Source organism: Canis aureus, chromosome 15, assembly GCF_053574225.1.
Source record: "Canis aureus isolate CA01 chromosome 15, VMU_Caureus_v.1.0, whole genome shotgun sequence".
Classification (NCBI taxonomy): domain Eukaryota; kingdom Metazoa; phylum Chordata; class Mammalia; order Carnivora; family Canidae; genus Canis; species Canis aureus.
This window is the reverse complement of record NC_135625.1, coordinates 19,399,351-19,425,626: the sequence shown is the minus strand read 5'-3', so window position 1 is coordinate 19,425,626 and position 26,276 is coordinate 19,399,351. Positions and strand designations below refer to the sequence as shown.

The 26,276-nt window shown below is 42.1% G+C and overlaps 1 protein-coding gene across 5 annotated transcripts in view; it reads right to left on the bottom strand.

Annotated features, from left to right (window-relative positions):
• Window positions 1-26,276, bottom strand: part of WWC2 (WW and C2 domain containing 2) — a 205,088-nt gene that overhangs the window by 92,022 nt on the left and 86,790 nt on the right. For 4 of the 5 annotated variants that reach the window (XM_077848656.1, XM_077848655.1, XM_077848653.1 and 1 more), the window contains exon 2: window positions 9,185-9,294. In XM_077848656.1, coding sequence (XP_077704782.1) covers window positions 9,185-9,294 — 110 coding nt within the window. Of the gene's footprint in view, window positions 1-49; window positions 184-9,184; window positions 9,295-26,276 lie in introns of those variants that run through there. The other variant, XM_077848657.1, reaches the window with a different exon arrangement.

Here is a 26,276-nt window from a genome sequence, read left to right as displayed (position 1 = left end):
GGTCTTAAAAAAGTTTTCCTAACTGTGGCTGCCCTGCAATAATCCTCACCTCCTTGTATCCTTGCTCCCTGAATACAGCATAGACCTAGAGATCTGCTTCTAATGAAAACAAGAGAGCAGTGATGGGACGGTACTCAAGACCAGATGACAAAAGGCTGTGACTCCCTCCCTGGTTCTCCTTGGCTTTCTTGCTGTAATGAAGCCAACTGTCATGCTGTAAGCTGTTCTATGGAGAGGCCCACGTGGCAAGGAATGAGGGGGGCTGCTGGCCCTCAGCCAACAGGGAACTGAATCCTGCCAACAACCACGTGAGTTGGCATGAAAGTGGATCCTTCTCCAGTCATGCCTGGCTATCACCTTGAGGACAGCCTGCCTGTAAGACCGTGAGCTGGAGGAGTCAGCTGAGCCTTGCTTGGGTTCATAACACACAGGAACCAGGAGATAATAAATAAATGTACTTTGAGCCACTAAAGTTTTGAGATAATGTGTTATAGTGAGATACGTAACTAATAAACTAGATGATCCAAGGGATTATATAAATTCAAAATGCATATGAAAAATGCAAAATTTGGGCAGCCCTGGTGGCGCAGTGGTTTGGCGCCGCCTGCAGCCTTGGGTGTGATCCTGGAGACTCGGGATCGAGTCCCGCATTGGGCTCGAGTCCCGCATCAGGCTCCCTGCATGGAGCCTGTTTCCCCCTCTCCCTGTGTCTCTGCCTCTCTCTCTCTCTGTGTCTATGAATAAATAAATAAATAAATCTTTTTTAAAAAATGCAAAAATTTTATAAGTTACAATAGTTATAGTAAGATACAGACTCCTAGTTCTCTCTCGATACCTTCAGAGGTTTCATCCAATCATCTGTTCCCTACATATTGGGAAACTGACATACTTTCCATTAGATACCTGTCAATGGCTAAACTGTCACAGAACACTGAGGGTAATACAGACTGACACAGAAATGAATAAAGGACAATAATAGTACTACTACTACTACTAATAATAATAATAAATGATCAGCATTTATTTGGATAGATCAGCAGAAACACTCTGGTCGGCTGGTTTATACTGTGTGCTACAAGAGCTGCAGTGGGCATGTTTACATTTCTGAAACACTGCACGATGCAAACGTGAGCTACCAAAGGGGGTTCCCACAGGCACCACAGGAGAAGGCTTCATAAAGCAGGGTTGTGCTTCACCGCCACTGGTTATATCTGCCGAGTGGATTTATGAAGACTATTTATTAAATGTAAATACTAAAAAAAAAGGTGTATTATAACAACGTGGTATTTTGGTATCAAGCCCTGGTGATCTCAGGAAACCGTATAATTTGCATGATGTCTATGGAAATGTCCCATACCTGAAGGGAATTCACACTCCGACGGCTTCAGATGTGGAACTCAACAGATGGAGAACCTGCTGTGAGTTACGAGAGCTTATTGAGGAAGATGCCATTAGGTTCTTGAAAGGAATATGATCCCTGTCTGTCATGCCTATTTCTGTTCTGCTGTGCTCGGGAAGAATGGGTAGAACAAGTATGAGGAGCTGTCCTTCTTTTTCTTCTTAGAAAATATCCACTGGGTTTATTATCTGTTGTTCCTTCTACCAAGTACTGACCATCTACTACATGAAATATGGGGGAAACCAGATGCTCCTTCCAAGGAACTTACAAACTACAGAAGAAACTGTGACACGTGAATTAAAGGAAATACAATTAGTTTGTACAGTAAAAAGTGATAAAAGCCTTGACAGGAGAATGGCTAAGTGCTACGGCAATTTAGACAGAAGGTTGTCTCTGGCTGCAAAAGGAAGGTTCTGTGGAACAGGCAGTGATGGAACAGGGCTTTCAAAGGTTCCAGACAATGGACCTCAGGGACCTAACCCCTTCACTTCTCCAGCCACCTCCCGGGTCCCCACAAACACACACACAGCTTTCAGCCGTACTCAATTTCTTTCTTTCATCAGCTCTATTTTCTTTGGCCTCCCTAGACCTGTGGCTTTAACTTGTGGTCTCTCTTCTCCCAGGAAGGTAATCTTCTCTCACCCTCCAAACTCTACCCCAACTCCTTCTTTGCCAGGCCTAGTTAATTAAATCATCCTTTAGCTATCAGCTCAGAGCACGGTCTCTGGCAGGCATGACTACGCCCTTCACGATGGAGAGGGCACTTCTACTTTTCCTCCCTTGTCCTGCCAGCCCAATGGTGGTCCCTCCCACATTCTCCTGTATTGTCTCATTTCTTCCTTGGTACTCCAAGAGTAGTCGCAGTAGGTTGTGGTTTCTTGACCACCAGGTTAATAAATACAAAATTCATTTTGTGAGCGATGGTGTGCCACAAAGGTTCTAAGCAAGGCCATGAAAGGATCTTAGTTGTATTTGAGGAATGTTATCTAACAGAAATGTGAGGTTTACTGTCTATACAGAACTCTACTAACTCTACAAAAGCCAATAGGATTGTGCAGAAAGTTTTTTGATGAAAGATATGTGAAGTGAGAAAAGTTTATAAAACCATATGTATAATATAATCCCACTTGAAGTATAAAAATGTATTTAAAATTGTGTGTGTATGTGTATCAATATAAGAAGTCTGGAAGGATACACACTAGGAAATTCAGAATACTTAGTTTTCTTTGGGTTACGTGAATATGGATAATATTTTTCTTCCTTTTATTTATCTATATTTTCTCCTTTTCTCCTATGCACATATATTACTTCTATAAAATTATTTTTTTTTAAAAAAAGGGAAAGAAAAGGCACAAGGTAATGAGGATCTGAATTAGGAAAACAGCAGGGGACAAGTGGCTAAATGAGAAAATTTGATATCACAGATAAAAAAATCTGTAAGAACTGACAAAAACAAATCTAAATTTTTCAATTTAGTAATCACAAGAACCATAATGTATCAAAAAATAATCAAGTCAAAGGGAAAACAGAAGAATCCCATTTTGTACTCGTTTGTTTTGAAGCCTTAAGGGCAAAACAGGTAGCAGTGGCCTATAAATGAAATGTCTGATAATCAGAGCCAGAAACAGAGGCAGGAGAGTTGTTCCCGTGGTAACAGCAAAGAATAACAGTGGTGGAGATAAAGGACAGCATGCTGGGGGATGAGGGTGAGGTCGCATCTTCAAGGATGACAAGATGTGGGGGCTCTCAACATGTGGCAAATGAGGTGAGGGAGAAGGAGCAGTCTGCAGGAAGGAAGGTGTCAGCTGCAGAAAGAAAGGCGCCATCATCTTCATCACCCTCCATCTAGGTGGAAGGAAGGGACTACAGTGACTGACTGAGACTAGACAGCCGGAGTGACAACTATATGAAACATGTAGATCATCCCATAGATTCGCGATACTAAAAACTGTTCATTATACTAAACATTAGTATCACCACCACCATCATTGGTTTTCCTTGGGTGGTTTAAGTGGCTAAGATTTTTCTTTACAAAATATCTTAATAGTTTATCCTGCTAGGAAACTATAAAGCATGAAAATAAAACAAGGACGAAATAAGAGGGCCCCAAATTTACTTTCCTTCTTCTAAAGGAGACAGCTCCGTATAGAATACTACATGTACTTGGGGGATTCTCATCAAATTTCAACACAACATGGGTTGCTTCAAAACTAACACAGAGGAGTTCGGTTCGAGTCATATGGAGCGAGTGCACGTCCTCCAACCTCTCCCACCCATTACCACTGAAAACCAAGGACAGCCAAGCAAAACCAAGCGATGACACCACCAGCACCAAGGACAGTGCACACGAAACCAAGGAAGCGGCCACACCCTAAGTTAGGGCAAGGATGGCTGCAGAGGCCGCAACTCAACAGAACATCCTATAGCAATCATCCTAGTTTGTTGTTTCATACCTCCCTCATCTCTTGTCTTTCTTATAACCGTGGCTACTGCAAGTGGATGTGGACACGAAGAGCTCCAAGGCAGAAGCCACTCTCTCTCATCAGAGGACCGAGGGGGTGCCGCAAGCCAAGTCTCCCACTGCCAACCCAGAGAAGCCCAGGGGTGAGTTGCAACTCCATGGCAGGCAATGGTGGTCAGTGGTTGGTGGTCGGTGGTCAGTGGTATGGCGGCAGTCCCATCCCTCTGCAGGCTCATGTGCTCTCCACTCTATCCTAAGACAGTGGCTGTCCTGAGGAGCATTCATAGGGTGGTGAGGCTAAAGCTGCCATCTTACTTGCTAGAATATCAGGGAAAGAGGCCCCACGGGAGCCAGAGATTGATGTGGACAAGATGGGGGCAAGATGGCAGAAAGGAGAGTTCAGAAAGTGTCTAAGGTGGTTGATCCTTTTTCATTTGGATTGTTTATCTTCTTCACGTTAATTTTCAGGAGTTCTTTATATGATCCAGATACAGGTTCGTTGTCAGATAAAGGCACTATGAATATTCATCCACAATGTTGTATCAGTATCAGTAGCCTATAAAAATATGCTCAGTGAAAGATTCCATCCACGGAATTGAATGTACTCAGTTTATACGAAGTTCTAGGACAGGCAAAACTAAGCCATTGTGATAGAAATCCGAACAACCTGTAGCGGTGGGGAAGGGGTGATTGGAAGGGGACAGGATACTGCATATTGTGTATCTGCATATTGACTGGAGTGGCAGTTACAAAAGATTTATACATTTGCCACAATTCATTGAAATGCATATTTAAAATCTGTGCATTTTCTTTTATGTAAAGGAGACCTCCATTACCAAAAGAAAGACCAAAAAATTAAGGTACAACTAAAGCTACCAAAAAAGTGATTTATTTCTGCTTATGGTGATATCAAAACCTCATAAATAGTACTTCATAATTACCTTCTAGTTATAAATATTCCCCCACCAATATCTATACCCCTACTCCACACAAACCCACTAAAGAATCCTATCATAAAACACTTAAGGCCTAAATACTCATTGACAAGGTCATATCTTTTACTTCTAAATATTTAATAGTGTTAGATAGTGTTACACAGAAATAGTGCTAAACAGCCAAACAGGCTTTATTTCATTTTTTGGTAAATAAAGAGAAAATAATGCTGAAACTATACAATGTCAAGACACAACATATGTGTGGACCAGCTGTTATGAGAAGATAATACATTTGTTCCCTAAACTACTTCACAGGAATGTCTTTAAGATTAATGAGATAATGGACCAGATTCTTTTTAGTGGGAAAACTACTTGCTGTGGGTAATTTGGGCACTTTAGGGCACAGTAAATCCATCAGACCACTGGGATACAATTATTGCACTAAAGCAAAATGGTAGGCTTAAAAACCTGTATTCTAATAATTAAGTTTTTAAATATTCAGAAGGGTACTCTCTGAAGCATAATTTATACTTGAACTTTAATTTCTTTAAAAACAAACAGAAAGCTTTCGATGTGAGTTAAACACGAAAGCCCTTCCATCCTTCTAAGATTAAGAGTTTATCATGATACTAGGTACCCAAGGATAAAGAAATGAAGATGCAGTCACTGTCCACAGGAATCTCACGATTTAGTGAAGAAAACATACAAATAAGTAATTTAAGTGCAATTGGACAAATGGTTTTTAAAAATCCCTATGTGCCTAGCACAACAGAAATACCTGGACAGGGCACCTCATTTGGAATGGGGGCAGGGCTGCAGGGTGGAGCGCTGGGTGCCAGAGAGGGCCTGAGGGAAGCAGCAAGGCCTGGGCAGAGGGGCCCTAGATGGATGTGGCCACAAGGGAGGGCCCAGAGGCTGCGCAGACAGTGCTCAGGGCTAGAACCAACCATTGCAAAGAGAGACAGAAAGCCCAGGTAGCACACAGCACAGAGGCAACGTCCACCAGTGCCAGGGTAGGCCAGAGAAGGGGATGCAAGTGGAGGCCTGTTGGGGGCAGATGGGAAAGAGCCGCATCGTAAAATCAAATGCATGCATTTGGACAAGACTTAAGTGACAAGTTTGGTAGCCATCGGCTTCAGGAAGTGATTGAGGTTATCACCCAAGGGGATGTGCAGGCTTCAAACAGAAGGCTACTACAGAAATCCTGACACCAGGGCCAGGCGAAAAGGAAAGAGGGCATGAGCAGCTGGGAATGGTAAAAACAAACAAACAAAAACAAAACAAAACAAAAAAAACAATAGAACAATCATGAAATCCAAGGAAGTAAAGAGCAAGAGGAAACCCACAGTGACAAGGGACTCTGTTGGATGAAGGAAGATGAGACCCAGGTGTTGTTTGGATGTGGCCATTTGTGGGGTCTCAGGTGAGCCCGGCAAGGGCAGTCTCTGTGACAACATGGAGAACAGTGGACACAGTGAGGTTCACGAAGCTTCCAGTGGGAGGAGAAAACACAGGGCCACAGCTGGTGCTGAAAGGCAGGTTTGAGTACAGATTAGTGGGGTTTGGGGAGATAGCTGTTATTCGTTTCTTTTGGTGATCTGGTTTAGTTTCATTTTGGGAGTTTCCAGTGTTTAAATACTAAGACAAAAGAACCACTAGATAAAGAAATGGTGGGAGAAATTTTTAAAACCAGAAAATGATCATTAAGGAAATGAAAGAGGAGAAAAGGATGGGATATGAAAGTTATTAAGAGGGCAGCCCCGGTGGCACAGCGGTTTAGTGCTGCCTGCAGCCCAGGGCATGATCCTGGAGACCCGGGATCGAGTCCCACGTCAGGCTCTCTGCATGGAGCCTGCTTCTCCCTCTGCCTGTGTCTCTGCCTCTGTGTGTGTGTGTGTGTGTGTGTGTGTGTGTGTGTGTGTGTGGGTCTCTATGAATACATAAATAAAATCTCAAAAAAAAAAAAAAAAGAAAGTTATTAAGAGGGTTCTCAGGGGTTGGGGCATCCAGGAGAACCCCTCTTCCACTGAGACAGGAAGGAAGGCCCTAAAGGTGGCTTTAGGAACCTGAAAATCTATAGGTAGTGAGAGGGAAGCTGACTTAAATCTTCTCATTTTGGTGCCGTGAGAGCTTGTGCTGTCGAACCAGGACAGGGAGGCTTGTTTCTGCTTCCGCAAATATTATTTAAAGAAAAACAGATAAACTTGTTTGAAAGTGAGATTTAAATAGTTATAGATTCCAGATATTCCACTGAATTACTTATTTGCGATGACATAAGGCGTTACAACTGTTCAGAATGAACTGAATTTTACCAGAAGTTGTCCCTTCCATCAAAACTTAAAATATTTGGATGTCAATCATGGATAAGCAGTAAAACCCACATATAATAATACAACCAAGAAAGGTTTACTAGAAAATACAAAAATGAAAGCTAACTTTAAAATCCACAATTATGAATTCTTCACGGAATTTGTACAAACTTTCAGGGAGAGATATCTCTACATGAAAGTCACATTATTCCTAATCACATGGTACAGAAACTAGTTACGTAGTTATGCTGAACTAGTGTGTGCATGAAAGCTGGTTCCGGAACTATATGAACCAGATGTTCTATTGTAACAGGTGACTAGCTATCTGTGTTCGCCAAGAAACTGACTTAATTCTTCTAAGTCCTTGCTCCTTTCGATCTCTCCATCCCATCTACTTGTGAAAATCAGACAATTTTACAGCCCTCAAGCGCACAGTGACTCACTATGCTGCCTGCATGCCCACCATGGTGTAACATTCACCATGCCATACATCCCAACTGCCTCTTGCCTGGCTCGCTGGCTGCCATTGGTTTGGAGGGAGCATTTTATTATCCACTCTCGGTGGCCTCCCCGGCAGAGGCCCTCCTTGCAGTGTGAACTGCTGGAAGCGAGTCCTGCAGCCCAACCCCAACTGCACTTGGACTGGAGCCTCCCACCAGGTCACCTTGGGGGCACAAAGCCCTCTCCCCAGCTCAGGGCACACCCCATGGCTTCAGCCTCTGTGGATTTCAGGCATGAATGAAGCAGTCCCATCAGTTCTGGAACTCTTCCCCATCACCCTGGGAAGTGAGTATTTGCACAGATTTAAAGAAAAAAAAAAAAAGACCTTGACAGAGAATCAGTGGAAGGTTATTTTCTCAAATCTGATATAAGTACTGTGAGCATATTATATATATATATATATATATATATATATATATATATATATATATATAAACATCCTGAGGTTTCTAAGAGATCACTGTTACTCACTTGGGTTTTTTGTGCCTCTCAAAAATTTTATCATATGACTACACAAAGGCAGCTGCAAGCCATCACTAATTACTAAGCATCAAGGAAGATATTTTTTATAATGGTCTTATTCCTAAAGATATTAAAAAGTACTATATATTTTTAAAGATCGTATTGATTTATTTGAGAGAGAGAAAGAGAAAGAGAGTGCACAAGCAGGGGAAGGGGCAGAGGGAGAAGGAGAGCAGGGAGCCCAACACGGGGCTCAATCCCAGGACCCTGAGATCATGACTTGAGCCGAAGGGGTATATTTTACAAAGTTGTTCATGGCCACAGTAATCCTCTGTCCTAGCCTTATCATTCAGCGATCTAAACAATTAAAAAGCTGTTAAAGTGAGAGGTGCTTCCCTTGCAAACACAAAGAAATCAGGAAACCAAACCAAAACAAGGGTAACAAGGGTTTAGGTCTTTTCCACGGTACAGCTGCATCTTCTAGAGTTCTGATGGGTCAACCTCTCCCCCATCTGACACACGTAGCTACTGGACCTCGCTGTACACACGCCCCGCACACCCAATTCTGTCCGTGGCAAGACCAAGAAAAGGAGGAATCCCAACCTGGAGGGCAGTGGTCATGGAATGAGGAGCTCATGGTCTTCACTGGCCCCCACAGCTGTACTCAAGAAAACTTACCCCCTACCAAGCAGACAGATACAGGCAAATTCATTTCTCTGCCTCTGCCTCCATAAGCCCAATTTACATATGGGCCCTAGATTCCAAAATGGGTATTTCAGGTAATATTAGTCACTGAGAAAGTGGGGTTTAAAATAAAGAAATTCAGGGACACCTGGGTGGCTCAGTGGTAGAGCATCTGCCTTCGCCTCAGGGCGTGATCCCGGGATCCTGGGATCGAGTCTCGCATTGGGCTTTCCATGCGAGCCTGCTTCTCCCTCTGCCTGTGTCTCTGCCTTTCTCTCTGTGTCTCTCATGAATACATTTTAAAAAAAGAATCTTTAAAATAAAATAAAATAAATTCACTTTGTAGAGTCTTAACACTTTTGTAGGATTCTAGATTTGGGGGGATTACTTTTCTGCTATGTTTGTTTGATTTTATAAAAAAAGAAAAACTTACTGTTGACGTGATCGATGTAGTAGACGCCAATTTGTGGGTCAAACCCAGCTTCCCATCCCCACGGCAGCTCATCCCCAACACAATCAGCAAATGACAAGGGCTTCGTTAACCTGCAACAGACCAGAATAAATGCACAGGTGATTCCTTCCATCAAACCATGAATGTCCACATTTGGTGCCCCAACCACAAGTGGAGACCTGTCTAGGTGGCGATTCCCTTTTGTTCTCGATTGTGTCTAGAGTTTGTACTGCTATGTTTGAAATCTTCAAGGAAACAAACTGGAATAAAACACAGATGATCATCCAAAAAAGTCACAATAAGTCATAATGCCCTTTACAAGTTTCACAGCTTAAGATTGGGAGATAAATCCACACAATATGTAAATAAGGCCATTTGAAATCAGAGAGAAGTCCAAGCTATCCATAAGGAGGCCTGGGACCTAGCTCTAGCTCTACAGCTAAATGGCTCTCCCATTACAAAGAAGGATTTGTCCCAGGATTCAAATACTGGCATCATGGAAATCATCACACCAGTAACTCAAAGACAAGATAAATGTACCAGGCTACAGTTACTCCAGACTTAGATCCTCTTCTATAAATTAACTGAACACCTACTCCATTGTGAGGTCCACTATGAGTTCTCCTTGGCAGGAGAGGCCAGTATATTTTATTTTTGTAAGCATCTTTTTTCTTTTAAAGATTTTATTTATTTATTCATGAGAGATACAGAGAGAGAGAGAGAAGCAGAGACCCAGACAGAGGGAGAAGCAGGCTCCATGCAGGGAGCCTGATGTGGGACTCGATCCGGGAACTCCCGGATCACGCCCTGGGCCAAAGGCAGGCGCTAAACCACTGAGCCACCCAGGGATCCCTATTTTTGTAAGCATCTTACACATACTAGTCACTCAACACAATTTTTAACAGAGCCAAAGTATTTATCTATCAATACAGTGTCACCCTTTGAAGCCACTTTATGCTTTCTCCTTAAGCTTTAAAATGAATGAGGGGAAACTACAGTTTCCTAAGCAGAGTACAGGTTTCAAACTTTATTTGGGCTTGATTTTCTCTCTCATTCATTTTTTATTTTGAGACTTTTTCCTTGGCTGTTAGGGCAGCCATGGGCAGGCTAACACTACAGATTAGTGAATGCCCTGCTGTTGGGTGGCCAACATCGGCGGAGATAGCTTCTGATTTAATGCACTGGTAACACCAGCACAATTTTATCATACAAAATCACCTGCAACCCCTTTTATCCACGCTGATGAATATCAACAATGTCACAGCTCAGCTGAAATATAGCTCGTTTCCAGAATCTCATCATCCATCAGAATAACAAACTGTGTCACCACCCTTCAGAATGCTGGGAGAACAAAACGAAAAGGAGGGAAACCCTTCCTTCCCAGGCCTCGCTTACAATACCCTCCCCTCCAAGGACATAAAACACCAATGGATGAAAAGCAGGGAGTGTCACCTCTTCTCTCAAAGTTGCCATAGCCTGAAATCTGCTTCTGGAGACAGCCCCAGGGACAGTGGCCTTTGAAACCAGTTCAGATGACAAAATAATGAAAACATGCAGCTCTGCCCCTGATGCATGAGGAGACCCCCTTACTGGGGGCCTCTACTACCCCAGGTTCCTTCTCTCTTAAGTGGCGATCACACCCTCTCTCCTCTCCCTGTGTTTAGCTACCTCCTAAGATTAATGTGAGATTAACAAGGAATTAACTTAGAACAGTGTCTAGGACATGGTAACAGTCAACAAATGTCAGGGATTAGTGATACAAGCACAGCACATGAACTCTCTCATTGGTTCTTCAGAGGAACAGAGTCAGGCAGTAATTCTCAAGGTACGGTCCTCAGACCAGCAGCATCCACATCTGGGCACCGGTTAGAAATCCATTCTTGGTCCCTAGAGGAGGCCTACGGAATCAGAAACCGAGGGCCCACGAAATGCATGTTTAATCAAGCTCTCCGGGTAATCATGGAAAATTTTGGGAGCCACTGGCTCAGGAGGTAAGAGCTTGAAGGTGGCATCAGAGACCTAGGTTCAATTCCTTGTCTGCCACTTACCTGCTGTGCAACTGAGGGCAGGTTATCAATCTTAAAAACCCCAGCTTCCCAAACTTTTTGTAAAGGGGGGCGGATCGTGATGTTTAAATGAGAACTCAACAGCATAATGCTCACCAAATGGTGAGCTTCAGTATGTACTAGATGAGTGAAATGAGCCTCAGACATGTCAGGCAATGCACCCAATAATACAACAACTCGTCAGATTCACCTTGCAAACCTGGAGTCAACCTGAACCCAATCCAAGTCAAAAAAACATGCTCTTAGAGTTGTGCTTAAATTCTGTCTTATCATAAGCTGCCCAGGAAAACTGACAAAGGAACTGGATACTGTATGAAAAAATCTCTATACCATAGGAAGTGGCCTTATCTTCAGGTAATGTCTTTAAGACTGACCTCTACACAGGTAAAGCTAATTATTAGATAAAGCCCCTGTGCCAGGTTACCTTGCATATTATTCTGTTCTCTTTCCCTCACTCCTTTTTATCAATGCTGTTTAAAACGCACATGATCCTGAAGAAATGAGCAAGACACAGATAAATACGTAAGTTTAAATGACCCAAGAGTGGTATTACACAAGTGTTATCCTGGTACCCAGTCAACATGCGTGAGTATGACAGGAATATATTTATCACTCCAAGAATGAGATGTCACAAAAGCTTCAGCACATGTATTATAATTGCAAGTTATGATAATTTGACTACCCTTGGAAATAATCCAGGTTTTCCTATTAATTGCTCAACAGATAATAAGCATTTTATTAACTGTCACTGTTTTAAGCCTAGAATTACATCCATAAGTATACATGTAATTATGAACGCAGTTAAAAAAAATTCAGACGTTTCCATTCCCAGAAATTTTAACATAAAAATTTCTTTGCAGTGGTGCTTCAAAAATCAATTAGATGTTTTATTTTCTGTACTCAGATAAAAACCTCATCTTTTCTCCACTCTATCAATATGTAAAACCATTAAATACGTATTTCTAAGTTTCAAAATGTTAGAATTTAATTCTTACCCAAATTACAAGATAAAAATAGAGTAAAAGTCTCAGACACCAAACAAAATTAGGCACTCAATTCTGCTGCTCTCCTGATAATGGGAACGTATTGCTATGACATACTAAGAAGTAACACAAAACAAAAAGAAGTAACAGATGCGTTCCAAAATTAGAAACAATATGATATTCTTAAAAACAATATGACTTAGAACAAATACAGTGAGCAGAAATGTTGATTAGTTTCTAAATTTCTTCCCCTTGTTTTGCACAAGGATTCTCTGAAGCATTCGATCTTCCTTTGATGTTTAGGAAGCAAAAATGGATGGAGGGTTTTTTTTTTTTTTTTTGGTTCCCCACAAAGGAGCAACATCATGCAAAGGGCCTGAAACTAACAAGAGTCTTTATGCTAGATTCCAGAGATTACTCTTTGCTTTAAAAACCGCCTTCTTTTGCACCGTGACTAATGTGAAGAAAATGCCAATTTACTGCAGCACTTTGCCAACGCTCACACACAAAATTTGAACTCTGCACGGTATTTCCTCTCTCCCTGGGCACTGGATCATCCTTCCACATGACCCATCATGAATTTAGGGCTCACCGACCATCCCGGAGACCTGGCCTGTGACATGAGGCTCCTGCCACACACAAGACACGCTCGCTCTTGACAGCCACATGGTGGTGGCTGCTGTGTGCGTGCCAGCACGAATCCCCAGGGGCTGAGTTTGTACTACTCGCACCAAAGGAAAAGCCTCTTGACGCAGAGAGCCATTCTCGGCTTAATAAAATTCTTGCCACAATTCCAGTTGCCCAAACATATAGGTGTCCCCGGTGACTTTTGCTGTGTGGCACCTGCTGCGGGCGCTGCGGGGCTGAGCCGGGGCCGAGGGCGCCGGGGGCGGCCTGGGCTTCCTCCGGGGCGCGGAGCTGGGCATGTGCTCCACAATTCGAATTGCAAGAGGGGGTAAAATCCGGGGATCTTTCTCGAGTTCTCGTAGAATGTTAATTTGGAATGATGTCAACGAGGCCCCTCTGAATGTCTACCTGTTTCTACCGCTACACTGGCCAGGGGACGTAGCAAAGGCCTAGAAAGAGGGGGAGGCGGAGGAAAGGGTGAACGGGGGCAACAGGAATTAAACAGTTCTTCGGAGGAACGATACAGACCACTTCAGAGGAGGGTGACAAGGTTAATACTGTGTCTTTGAGGAAATTAGCTTAAATTCTTCAAAAGGAGTCCTATTAGGCAGGAGGACTGCCAGACAGGGTGGGCCCCGAGCCCAGGGCCTGGGGTCAAGGAGAGGCCTGGGGCCCATGACGGCTCACCCGACGTTGCGGAGCTGGTGAGGAGCGTCCCGGGGAGCCCAGCCAGGCCCGACTCTCCAGGCTGAGTCCCTGGCATCTTTGCACCTGCTCGGTTCTCGCACGGTTCTTTTCTGTGGTGGCCCGAGGTCTGGTCTTCCTCGGACTTGCACCCCCCCAGGGGCTGATCTTATCCCTCACTGCCAGGGACAAGCAGGGTAATCTTTCTCCCACGTGATAGGCTTTCAAACACCTGACCACAAGGGTCTTGTTTCCCAAACCTGCTCTCCTGGAACCCAGATGCCCGCTTCCCCTTCCCACAGCTTAGATCCCTTCTCTCCTCGAAAGCCGGCCAACCTCCTGCCCGTTAAGGCCCCGATGCTCCCTCCTCTGTGATCACGTCCCATCAGTTACTGTCATGTATCAATCTCCTCTCATATAGTCCACCCTAAAAAAGCTGGTCCTTAAATCTTCTGGCTCTCCTTCCAACATTCACTTCCTAACCATTTATTCACTCTAACCTGGAGATCTTAAATCTGGACCATTTTGGGAGACCCCGTCAAAATCTCCCGTGTGCCACCTAACCCATTCTTCCCATTCTGGAAGGCAACATTTGGGGGTGACTCACCTTTGACAGAGCATATCACTTACACTGCTGGTCTGGGGACTTACTTGACTGTATTATTGGAAAAATGTCAATGTTTACAATATTCTATGTAAAAAGAATTCAACTTTTACATGTAGTAATTATACTAAAAATATAAAACTTCCCTGCTTACCAGGTACCACAGAGGCTTTACTATATACAAATATGTGTGTTAAATCCTCATAAAACTCTGCAAAGTACATGAGTATTATTGCCATTTGAATAGCCTATGCAGGGAAAAAAACACTTAAACTCTAATTCAATAGGTGCAGGCTGCTTCTCCCTCTGCCTGTGTCTCTGCCTCTCTGTGTGTGTCTCTCATGAATAAATAAATAAAATCTTAAAAAAAAAATGATCTGACTGACGATCAGAAGTAGCTTTTCAAAAATACTTATCTTTTGATAGGACTCGTAGACTGAATTGCAATTTCTAAGTACCACTATATACGACTTATACACTCAATTCTGAAATAGGAGGTTATAAAATGATTCAACTTAATTGTTTATATTGTCTGCCTGGTTTAACTAGAAAAAAAGTTGGTGCCTGTAAGGCCAAAATTGCAGGTTACATTTCCCACAGGAGCTCTTCAATGTAAGCTAGGCCTGGAAATGTTGATCTAGAGCAGTAACTCTCAAAACTACGTGTACATCCAACTCATCGGAAAACTCATCTTACTAAAACAGATCGCTCGGCCCACCCCCACAGCTTCTAGTTAAACCACAAATCACAGCCCTAACCCACTCAGGTGATGGAAAAATGAAAACAAACTCAATTTAAAAATGAGGGATCCCTGGGTGGCGCAGCGGTTTGGCGCCTGCCTTTGGCTCAGGGCATGATCCTGGAGACCCAGGATCGAATCCCACATCGGGCTCCTGGTGCATGGAGCCTGCTTCTCCCTCTGCCTGTGTCTCTGCCTCTCTCTCTCTCTGTGTGACTATCATAAATAAATAAAAAAAAAAAAAATTAAAAAAAAAAAAATGAAACTGGAGGCAGAAGCCTCTGCTTCAGAAAGATCTATTTGATGAAAACTGTATTTATGAAATGTTTAAACAAAATTAATGGCTTAATAATTTTCAGATTGGACCCATTTCATTTAATTTTAAGTAAACATTTTTTCCTCAAAAAAACATTTAAAAATATATTTTAACTTTTAAAAAAGATTTTATTTATTTATTTGAGAGAGAGAGAGAGCTAGAGAGAGAAAAAGAGATAGCATGAGTGGGGCAGGGGCAGGGGCAGAGGGAGAAGCAGACTTCCTGCTGAGCAAGGAGCCTGATGTGGGACTCAATCCCGAGACTCCGGGATCATGACCTGAGCTGAAGGCAGACACTTAACCAACTGAGTCACCCAGGTACCCCTAAAAATTTTTTAAAATAAATTCCTCAAAAGCAAAGTTTTCTTTTTCTTTCATTTTCTCACCTACATACAAAATACTAAGAAGTACTCAATGTCATTAGTCAACGGGAAAATGCAATCAAAACCATAATGAGGTACCAACTCATATGCACCAGGATGGTTACGACTGAAACACCACCACCCAAGATGGAAAGTAACAAGTGTCAACACAGATGTGAGAAAAGGGGAACCTTGGACGTTGGTGGTGGGAAGGTAAAATGGTACAGCCTCTGTAGAAAACAGGTTGGCAGTTCTTCAAAAATTAAAACACAGAATTACTACATGAGCCTGCATTTCTGCTCCCAGGTATATGTCCAAGAGAACTGAAAACAGGTACCCCAACAACTACGTGCGCCTGCATGTTCACAGCAGCACTGTCTACAGAGACCTTTAATGGCCATCACTGGATGAACAGATAACGCACGTGTGGTACAAACATGCAACAGGATGTCATCCAGCCACGGAAAGGAATGAACTGCCTACGTATGCTACGATGTGGATGACCTCAAAACGTCAGGCTAAGTAAAGCCAGATCCAAAAAGTCACATGTGGTATGATTCCACACATATGAAATACCCAGTATAGACAAATCCATAAAGATAGAAAGTAGAGGAGTAGTTGCCAGGTGCTAGGGAGAGGGGCAAATGGGGAGATACTGCTGGATGAATATTCTGGAAGGACAGAAATGTTTTGGAACCAGGTGGAGACGGTGCTTGCATAACACTGTGAATGCATACATGCCACTGAAAGGTTCACTTTAAAGTGGTTCATTTTGTGGCATGTGAATTTCATCTCAATAAACTATTTTTAAAAAATAGTAACAAGTCATAACAATGGCAAGACTCCAAGTGAATAAGAGCTTTTCACAAGAGGAAGGTAAATAATAAAAATATGTGAAAATGTGCGACTTCACTAATAATAAGAAATGCCAAATAAAACAGCAATGAGGCTAAATTTTAAGCCTATTAGGGTATCGAGTTTTTGTTTTGCTTTGCTTTGTCTTAATAATGAAACTCAGTTCTGGTGAGGATGTGAAGAATCAGTTACTTTCATTTGTTGCTGATAATTTGGTAACTTGATACAATCCTTTCAAGAAATTTGGCAGTGTTAGAAAACCATTAAATTGTTGATTCCATTTAACCTAGGAATGCTATTCTTACACAGTATTCCCTGAATCCTGTCCCGCAGGACTACCCCACAAAGACTCGGTATAAGGCATCTTACTAGCCGCTGTCTCCCTCGCCAGCCCACGAGCTTCTTAAAGGCAGGGCCCCGGGATCCCTGGGTGGCGCAGTGGTTTAGTGCCTGCCTTTGGCCCAGGGTGCGATCCTGGAGACCTGGGATTGAATCCCCACATCGGGCTCCCGGTGCATGGGGCCTGCTTCTCCTTCTGCCTGTGTCTCTGCCTCTCTCTCTCTCTCTCTCTCTGTGACTATCATAAATAAATAAAAATTAAAAAAAAATTAAAAAAAAATAAAGGCAGGGCCCCATTCTGTTCTCTACATCCCCACCTCATACACGGTTTATAATCCATGCTGACTGAATGGATGCAGACTGGAAAGAAAGTCAGAAATGAGAACAATTATGGAAGGATTGTTAGTGGGTTTTTTTTTTTCTAATTTTCAATTTACATAATTGTAATAGTAAATGCATTTCTTAAGAGAACCATATGAAGGTTAAGATTTAGGTGACAGTTGATAAATATACTGATGAATAGTTGATAATAAGGTGATAGTTAACGACTGGACAGGAAAGGAGAAAAATCTCTCAATATTGTCCCCAAATATCTGGCCCTATAACTTATTTTAGCTTATCATAATTACATTATGCATCATAAATGAGTAGCTAAACAGGAAACAGATTCTAAGTTAAGAGAGGTAAAAGAATTTATCGCAGGTGTTACAATAATTCAGCAATTTTTTAAAAGTATTTTACCCTACAGAAGAAAAGAGTGGTCAGCAAACACTCTAACCTGAACCTCTTTTCTCTCCTAAGTGCCAAGAAATGTTTGCCCATTGGATTATTTGATTTTGGAAAAGGAGCTTGAGAATTTAAGTAGATATGCCAGTAAAGAAGGGAGGAATGCTGGCCAGGGAAACAGGGCTTAACAGATTATTATCAAAACAAACAAACCAACCAACCCACCGAGACGGCCTCCTCTTCCTACCTACAGCTCACATAGTACAATGATTAGATAAGAGCCATTGCAGGCCCAGGACTGGAAGATGCTCGAAGATTCACCCTGGAGAAGGTGCTCCAGGAAGAACAACAGAGAAGTGGCCCACAGCACACCCCTCTGGATGGCTGGAACCTCGCCGTATCTAACCTCTTTCTTAGAGGGGCTAATAACTAAATGATTGAAATGATCCTGTATTACTTTCATCAAAGTTTAAGGAACTAGGATGATGTTTTTGAATCCCTATCACCTCATGTCAGCCCTAGCTGTGTGTTTCATTCCAGGCTATGTTTTTCTAAAATAAATATATACACTTGTATACTGAAGCACTTACAATATGATGCACATTTTTACAAGATCACTATTAAACTAAAATAAACTATATATACTATAGTTTTGAGCCCTGCCTTAAAAAACACAATACATTCCCATTATGAAAAATATATAAAATAGAATAAACTATTATTAAAGTCCTGCCTTTGGGACACCTGGGTGGCTCAGTGGTTGAGCATCTGCCTTTGGCTCAGGTTGTGATCCCGAGGTCCTGGGATCGAGTCCTCTGCCTATGTCTCTGCCTCTCTCTGTGTGTCTCATGAATAAATAAATAAAATCTATTAAAAAAACAGTCCTGCCTTCATTTCTCCATAGAAGGATACATATTCCCATACTTCGGTATCTTTTCAGTCCACCTATAAATTCACATGCTGTTACAAAACATATGAATAGGCTCATACTATATATATGTCTATTTTTATATGACTTTATGCAATACAAGTTAGAGTCTTTCAGGGAGTGTAACTATACATTTGCCTCAATCCTTTAGTATGTATCTACATACATGGAATGGATTACAGACCATTATTTGACTAGTCACCAATTAACAGGCATTAAGTTTCAACTTCCTTCAAGAGAAATTAATGCTTCCATGAACACACTTGTAAATATTTTCAGCTGTGTGACTATTTTTTAGAATAAATTCCCGGCAGTGAGTCAAAGAATACACATACTTTTAAAATTTAAAAAAAATGTCAATGTGCATTAGAGAGATTTTTTTTAAAGATTTATTTATTCATAGACAGAGGCAGAGGGAGAAGCAGGCTCCATGCAGGGAGCCTGACATGGGACTCGATCCCGGATCTCCGGGATCACGCCCTGGACTGAAGGCGGCACTAAACCACTGAGCCACTTGGGCTGCCCTGCATTAGAGAGATTTTAAAGACATATTGCATTTAAAATTTTTAATCCTGATCCAAACTCTCTTCCACATGGGCATTATCAATTTGGACTCTCATCCATAATGGTCAGGAGCTCCATTATTCACATTTCCCACCTATGACCTGATATAGTCATAGGGGGAGGAGAAATCTAATAATTACTAGGTAAGGTTTGTGACTTTTCTGTATGTTTATTTGGTTCCTTTTCTCCTTTTTTAAAGTGTGCTGTCTGCCCTTTGTATTGATTGGTAGCAACTCGTAATACATATTGGCATTAATCCTTTGTCAAGTTGCAAATATTTTCTTCTGAGGATATGACTGGTCCATGAACTTTGTTGATGATAAGTAAAAGACTGATTATGTAAAAGTATTGGGGGCACTTGGGTGGCTCAGTCAGTTAAGCAGCAGATTCTTGATTTTGGCTCTGCTCATGATCCCAGGGTTTTGAGATGGAGCCCCAAGACAGGCTCCACGCCCAGCGGAGTGTCTGCTTAAGGTTCTCTCTCTCATCCTCTTCCTCTGCCCCACACCCTCTAAAAAACTAATAATAAAAGAAAAAACGAAAGTCCTGGAAAAAGTGGATTGCCAGTTAGGGGGAAAAAGCTAGATCTTGTACTTTCTTTCCAACAGAATTAATTCCAGGAAAAATCAAAAGAATCACATGTGGTACATGAAACTGAAGTATGAAACCCACTAGAAGATACATGAGAATTCCTTATGGCTTTGGGTTCCATTTCTACCTCAATGTTTCAAACTGTAGTCCCTTAACACTTGCCACTGAAAAATAAATACGATGAAAACAAGATTATGTGGGATGCCTGGGTGGCTCAGTGGTTGAGCATCTGCCTTTGGCTCAGGGTGTGATCCTGGGGTCCTGGGATCGAGTCCACATTGGGCTCCCCGCAGGCAGCCTGCTTCTCCCTCTGCCTGTGTCTCTGCCTCTCTGTGTATGTGTCTCTCGTGAATAAATAAATAAAATCTTTTTTTAAAAAACGCCAAGATTATGCAACAAATCTTAGAGAATTGCTAACAGAGGTGTTAATCTTACAGCCTATTCTGTTAAAAAGGCAATTTGTAAGTATTAGAAAGGTGTTAAAGACATACTAGCCCCAAACAGACTTTCTCCTTTACCTAACTGGAAGGGCTGAAAAGTACAACAGAAAAATAATATGACTCAAATTTACTTAATCTCATGTCCCTGATCTACTCTGCCTTCCTTTGAGAAATCTGGTCCTGGGCCACTGGAAGACCCCAGCATGCAATGGCATCATCGGGACGAATTTTAATGTAGCAAAGCAAACCTAAGGGCAGTGCAGGGAACAGCATCCTCAGCAGCATCTGGTAACTTAATTGAAATGCAAGTTACCGACTTCCTGCCCCAAAACCTGTTACATCGCAGCCCTAGGGTGGCCTCCGAAATTTCCAAAAGCTCAATTTTCCATTTTACCATCAGGGAGCAAGCAACTGCAAAGGGCAAGGAGAAAGGAAACAACGTGGAGGCGGACAGGAGCACCGCCCTGAAGAAAATAACAGCATCTGAGGCTGTGGGCAAGGAGCAAAGGCGCTGCTGTAAGGGTGGGGTCCAGGCGTGGACACCTGAAAGTGGAAGCAGGGTAACGAAACGCTGGCTGGGGGGTGTTCTCGAAACAATGCACTCACAAAACAAGAAAGAGGCAACTGAGAAAGCCTACAACCGTGTGGTCGGAGTACAGTCACAGCAGCACGAGTAAGCAAAATGGGAATTAATTAACTTTAAAATATGTTGCAAGTGGGGTGCCAGAGGGACACACAGGTCAAATATAGATTCAAGTTTCACCCGGGGGATCAGACAGTGGATGAGATTAGTGAGCCAGGTAGGGCCTTGGGGGGGGATCAGATAGTGGATGAGATTAGTGAGCCAGGCAGGGCCTTGGGATGCACCCACATTTAATGGGACAAAAGCAGGTAACAGAAAGAAGGCGTAGAAAACAAACTTCTAGAAGAGGGAACAACCCCACTTGACTCTCTGATCTTTTCACCCCTGCCCATAGGAAGTAATGATAAAACCAGCAACAAAGGAACAGTTCATGCACACAGGCGTCAGGTCCCCAAGGATTTGCTGACTGCCTCCCTCGGGCCCTGGGACACACAGGATGTGCGAAGCATGGTTCTCATCCTCCAGCAGTTTTTCCACAGATAACCAGTGACAGTCTGTCCTCTACATGTAAACACAAAATATATTTCCCAGTGAGAGCTAAACATGTGCTTTGAAAACCAATGAACTCTGAGTGTGCCCGCTTGTTGTACCATCAGAAAATTAGTGAATTAACACCAGCAAGGTAGTTCAGTAGAACACAAAGTAATCCTCCTAACGACACTACATTATTACACTGTCTGTGGACCAGAGCACCCAATGCTCAGGTTTATGCTCCAGGGTTAAAAGGGAAGGAATCCCCTCGTCCTGAGGCAACGGCGGCTTCAGGACAGGGTGCCTGATATGGGGACTTTGCAGGTCTGCAGCTCCAAAGCTGGTGGCCACAGAAGGGAGTGCCCAGTGACACCTGGCTGGGTCCCAGCTACCGAGCAGCAGGCCACAAAGTTGAAAACCTGGAGAATGTTAAGAAGTGAGCCTTGGTGACTTGTGGGGAAGTATCTGGGGCTTCCCTTCTATCCTCCGGTTTTTACTTTTTTATCATCCACATGTGCAGATGTTGTTACATTTAGAGACAAAGCAAATGAATGTCCTATGGCTCATCATGTGAAGCTTATGTTGTTTCTGTGGATCCAAGCCTGCCTGGATATACGCTCCAAGAAAGCCTGTTGGTTTGGCCACGTGGGCACTGCATTCCTGAGAGATTTCACTGAACAGATTTCTGATGCCATGGTGATCCTCAAAGCCTGGCCTGGCATCAAGATGTCTCATTATGAATGACTCAAATGGGGTATCTAGCATTTGACTTTAGTGATCTTCCAGGAGCCCAGAGTGGAGAAGGGATTCTCAGGCAAGTACAAGTGTTCAAGAACCTCAGGCAAGTACAAGTCTTCAAAAACATGAAGGCCATGGGGAGATCTGACTGGATTCCCATAAAATAAACCATGTCTCTAACCTCTTCCAAAGAAAGCTTTCAGGTCCATGAGTCAATTATCCTCTGTGTGTACATGCAGTTTCTCATACCAGAGAAAAAACACATGCTGGAAAGCTCCTTAAAGTTTCAAAGAGGACTGCTGTTACACATGCAAAAGTTCTATGCCTGCACCCATAAATGTTACTTGGAAATTTAGGGGGAACATTGGCTACTGGCTTTTGAAACTTAGATGTTAAGTCATGATTAGTCAGTTTCTAGACAGTATCTATTCAGTATCTTATATATAATGTCTCCATTAAGAGGAAGAACCATCCATTCACCTGTTTTATGTATAATATCTTCATTACAAAGAGGAAATATCTTTCTACTATTTAGCCTTTCTTGAACCTTAGTGTACATCAAAGGAGTATAGCAAACATTTAAAGCTTCTGACGAAAGGTCCTACAATTTACTTCTTCAATTTCTTTGCATTAAACTGTTTTGTATTAAATTTAGAGGTTACAATTTTAAGTTATTAACATCAGGATGCAATTTGACTCTTTTGTGATATGTGTATATTGGACTGAGATAATTTTGAATTTTTTTTAAAACACATGTTTTTAGTGACCAATTTAATATATCGTGTAATCCCCATCCCTTACATTTATAGTTTAGGTGACTATTTTACTTATTCTATTTTTTAGTTGACTTGATACAATATGAACAGGAAGCAGACATTTGTATAAAAGTCATTGAGATTTGTAGGCTGCTTGTTAACTCAGCAGAGCTGACTAATACACAAATCTATCTAAAATAATCACTACCTGTAGTATCTCTCAGTTGATATCCTCAAAGTTACTATTGTGTCTGGGGTGCCTGGGTGGCTCAGTCTGTTAAGCAACGGACTCTTGATTCCAGCTCAGGTCATGTTCCCAGCCAGGGTCCTGGGATCAAGCCCCCCATCTGGCTCCCTGCTCAGGGGAGAGTCTGCTTCTCCCTCTTCCTCTCCCACTTGGATCTCTTTCATTCTTGTCTCTCTCTCTCTTTCTCTCTTTCAAATAAATAATCTTTGAAAAAAAAGTTACTATCGTGTCTGATTTGTCTTATTTAACAATACAGTCTTTCTTCCTAACTTCCCAGGACCTGTCTTGTCCACCACTGGTCCTCAACTGGTCCTCAATATCTAGAGCAATGGCTGGTGTTCATTCAACATGCATTCAATAAATGTTCTTTCTGCCAGTCACTGCATCTGTACTGATGACCTCATTAACCAAAACACTGAATTGCTCTCAGGATACGAGACTTTTGCATTGAAAAGCACCTCATGTGGGCCTCGACTAACGCACAAACCAACAGAATTTTTTTAAAGCTCCAGGGTTGGAATTTCAAGAATCAAATATCAGAAAACTAAGAAATATTCCTAAGCAGCCTAAGGAATGGCACCAACATGCTACAAATCAATTCCATACCTAGCATTTGCTTTGCTAGTTAAACACATGATTGAATTTTTATAACTTATACGAAGAGTTTTTCTGGTGCTATTTCCTTGGGCTCTTGCCCTCTACTTTCCTCTGGCATAGCACCAGGTCCTCGAAGCACTAAAAATTAGACATATGGAATGTCAAGAATGTCTGATAACTATACTAACTCCAGAGATCAGCCCTCAGTCATAAACAAAAATGTACACCCTTTGAGCTTCGACTCAAATGCAGTGAAGCACAAAGAAGTCATAAGGCTGAATGCTGGCAAAGTGCACAAGGTGAAGTGGGGTGGGCTGGGTAGAGCTCTAAATATAGCTCTTCATCACTGCAAAGATAAATATTGCTTCTTTATCTACAATGTTAATGAATTAAATGTGCAAAGCACACTTCTTGGGTAAACTTTTAGATCAGTAACCTCTGATTTACAAAAACAAGCCATTAAAATTGCTTTATAAAATAAAACTCAGCCTATTTGCAGATGCTTTCACTAACAGCTCCTTATCAGGGCCTCATCTTTAGTTCTTTACCCAGTTCTACAGGTGCTGGTACTGTTCAAGATTAATTTAAAAAAATGCACAATGCAAAAAGTTTGAAGACTTGGCTTTTAGTCCAAAAGAGAAGTAACAACCATAACATGTTTATCTCAATGAGATCTCAATTTTTAAGGAGGGGGAAAGAGGTTATAAAAGAATTCTTGGAACAACTAAAGTAATTTAAATATACTAGATGTTAAGTGATTTTATAGAACCTTTTTAAAAATTTCCATAGTTTTGACAATTGATATTATGGTTAAAGAATATTCTTGTTCTGGGAAGATGTATATTAAGCTACTTAGTGAAGGGTCATATTATCTTACCTTCCAATGTTTCAGCAAAAAAGGTAAATACAGACATAATATATGCATATATAGAAGGAGAGAGGTAGGGAACATAAAGTAAATATGACAATAAGTTATTGGTCAGATCTAAGCAGAAAATATACCTATGTTTTTTCTCCTGGTTTCACTTTTTTTGTATGTTTGAAATTTTTTATAATAAAATACTGGGGAAAATCCCTCATCTAAGGAAATTCCAGTAAATGCAATAGACTCAATACATGTGTTATCAACACACCCTTTAAAACATAGCAGATGGGATGAAAAAGAGGCATATATACGAAAAGACAAATTGCTGATCAAGGGACAAGTGCAACAAAATTTGAGGTGGCGGAAAGCAAATGGCAGAGTAGTAACTGACTTAGCAGACACGAGAAATAGGAAACCTCAATCAGCAACAAAGTAAGCTCAGATGCTGATGATTTACACGGCAAACCCCTAACATGGCTCTGGAATTCCAGGGTCAAGGGCTCAGACGTTCGGCTGTGGCTGGGGAGGACTAGCTGGGAGTCTGTTTAGGAGTAGGCAGGGCTTCAGTCTGCTTGTGCCCAACCTGGCCAGCAACTGACAGTTTCTTCTCGAGACAGACTCCCAGACAGGGACTGTGGGCTTCCAGACAGCCAGTAGAGCTGAAAGAAGAAAGACCCTGCTGACAACAGGAGGACTAAGGCACAGTCTACATACTGTCCAGGGAGCTCCCAGGCCTCCTTTCCCTACTCAGGGGGCAGAAACCTGGTAGCTGGGCTTATATTTACTTGCCAGGCAGGGGACAGTGGAGATTTTCCCAGGAAAACTAACAAGAACAAGAGACGAGACCTGGTGACACTAATGTCTGGAAGTACCATAATAGGCTAAGCTAGAGTACTACATGACAAAGCCCCACTCATAAATATAGAGCTTCCAAAGAGCTTTTTATGCCTCATTCTTAAATATGATCAAGGCCACATTGGTCAGGACAAGCCAGGTGATGATGCAACAACAACAAAATGCCGGTCTCGGTTGTTAAACACAACAATAACCCATTTCCCACTGAAGCCAAGTTCAAAGTGAGTCTGGATGACTCCCCCAGGCAGCTAGCCTCTACAGCATGGCTCAGCATTCCAGAACACATTTCAGGCACCCATGGCACTTCCATTCCAAGATTACATGTATCTTGTGGGCAGAGAAGAAGACATGCACATCATTTCCGTTCACATTCCAACTGGCCAAAACAAGTCACATAAAAGCTGGGAAGTTAATCTCTCATGTGCCTGGAGGGAGTTAAGAACGAGAATGAAGGGTGCCTGGGTGGCTCAGTGGTTGAGTGTCTGCCTTTGGCTCAGGTCGTGATCCCAGGGTCCTGGGATCAAGTCCCACATCAGGTTCCCTGCAGGGAGCCTGCTTCTTCCTTTGCCTATGTCTCTGCCTCTCTCTCTGTGTTTCTCATGAATAAACAAGTAAAATCTTAAAAAAAAGAACCAGAATGATGGGCAGTAGTTAGGTCTAACACAGACATTAAGAACAGCAGGCCTGGAAATAAAAGCAGAATCTAAAACAAATACACTGAAACAACAAAACAGGCAAACGTAACAAATGGGAGAAAATTTGAATTTTGCTCAGAGAATTTTGAAGTAGCATCTTCAAAAAATTAGAATAGAACATCAAGAAAGAAATATTCGGAGAAAGAATTTTAAAACTCTTGGAAATAAATAATATGAGAACAGAAATGAACCCATTTATTGAAGTTTTAGATCAAGGGAAGAAAATGTCCCAGACAGTAAGACAAATAGAAGGGAAAAGACAGGAAAATTGGAGGATCAGTCCAGAAGGTCTAGTACCTGACAAGCAGGAATTTCAGAGAGAGAAAGCACAGTACACACAGAGGGGAAGATATTATCAAAGATGTAGTGCAAGAAAATTTCTCTG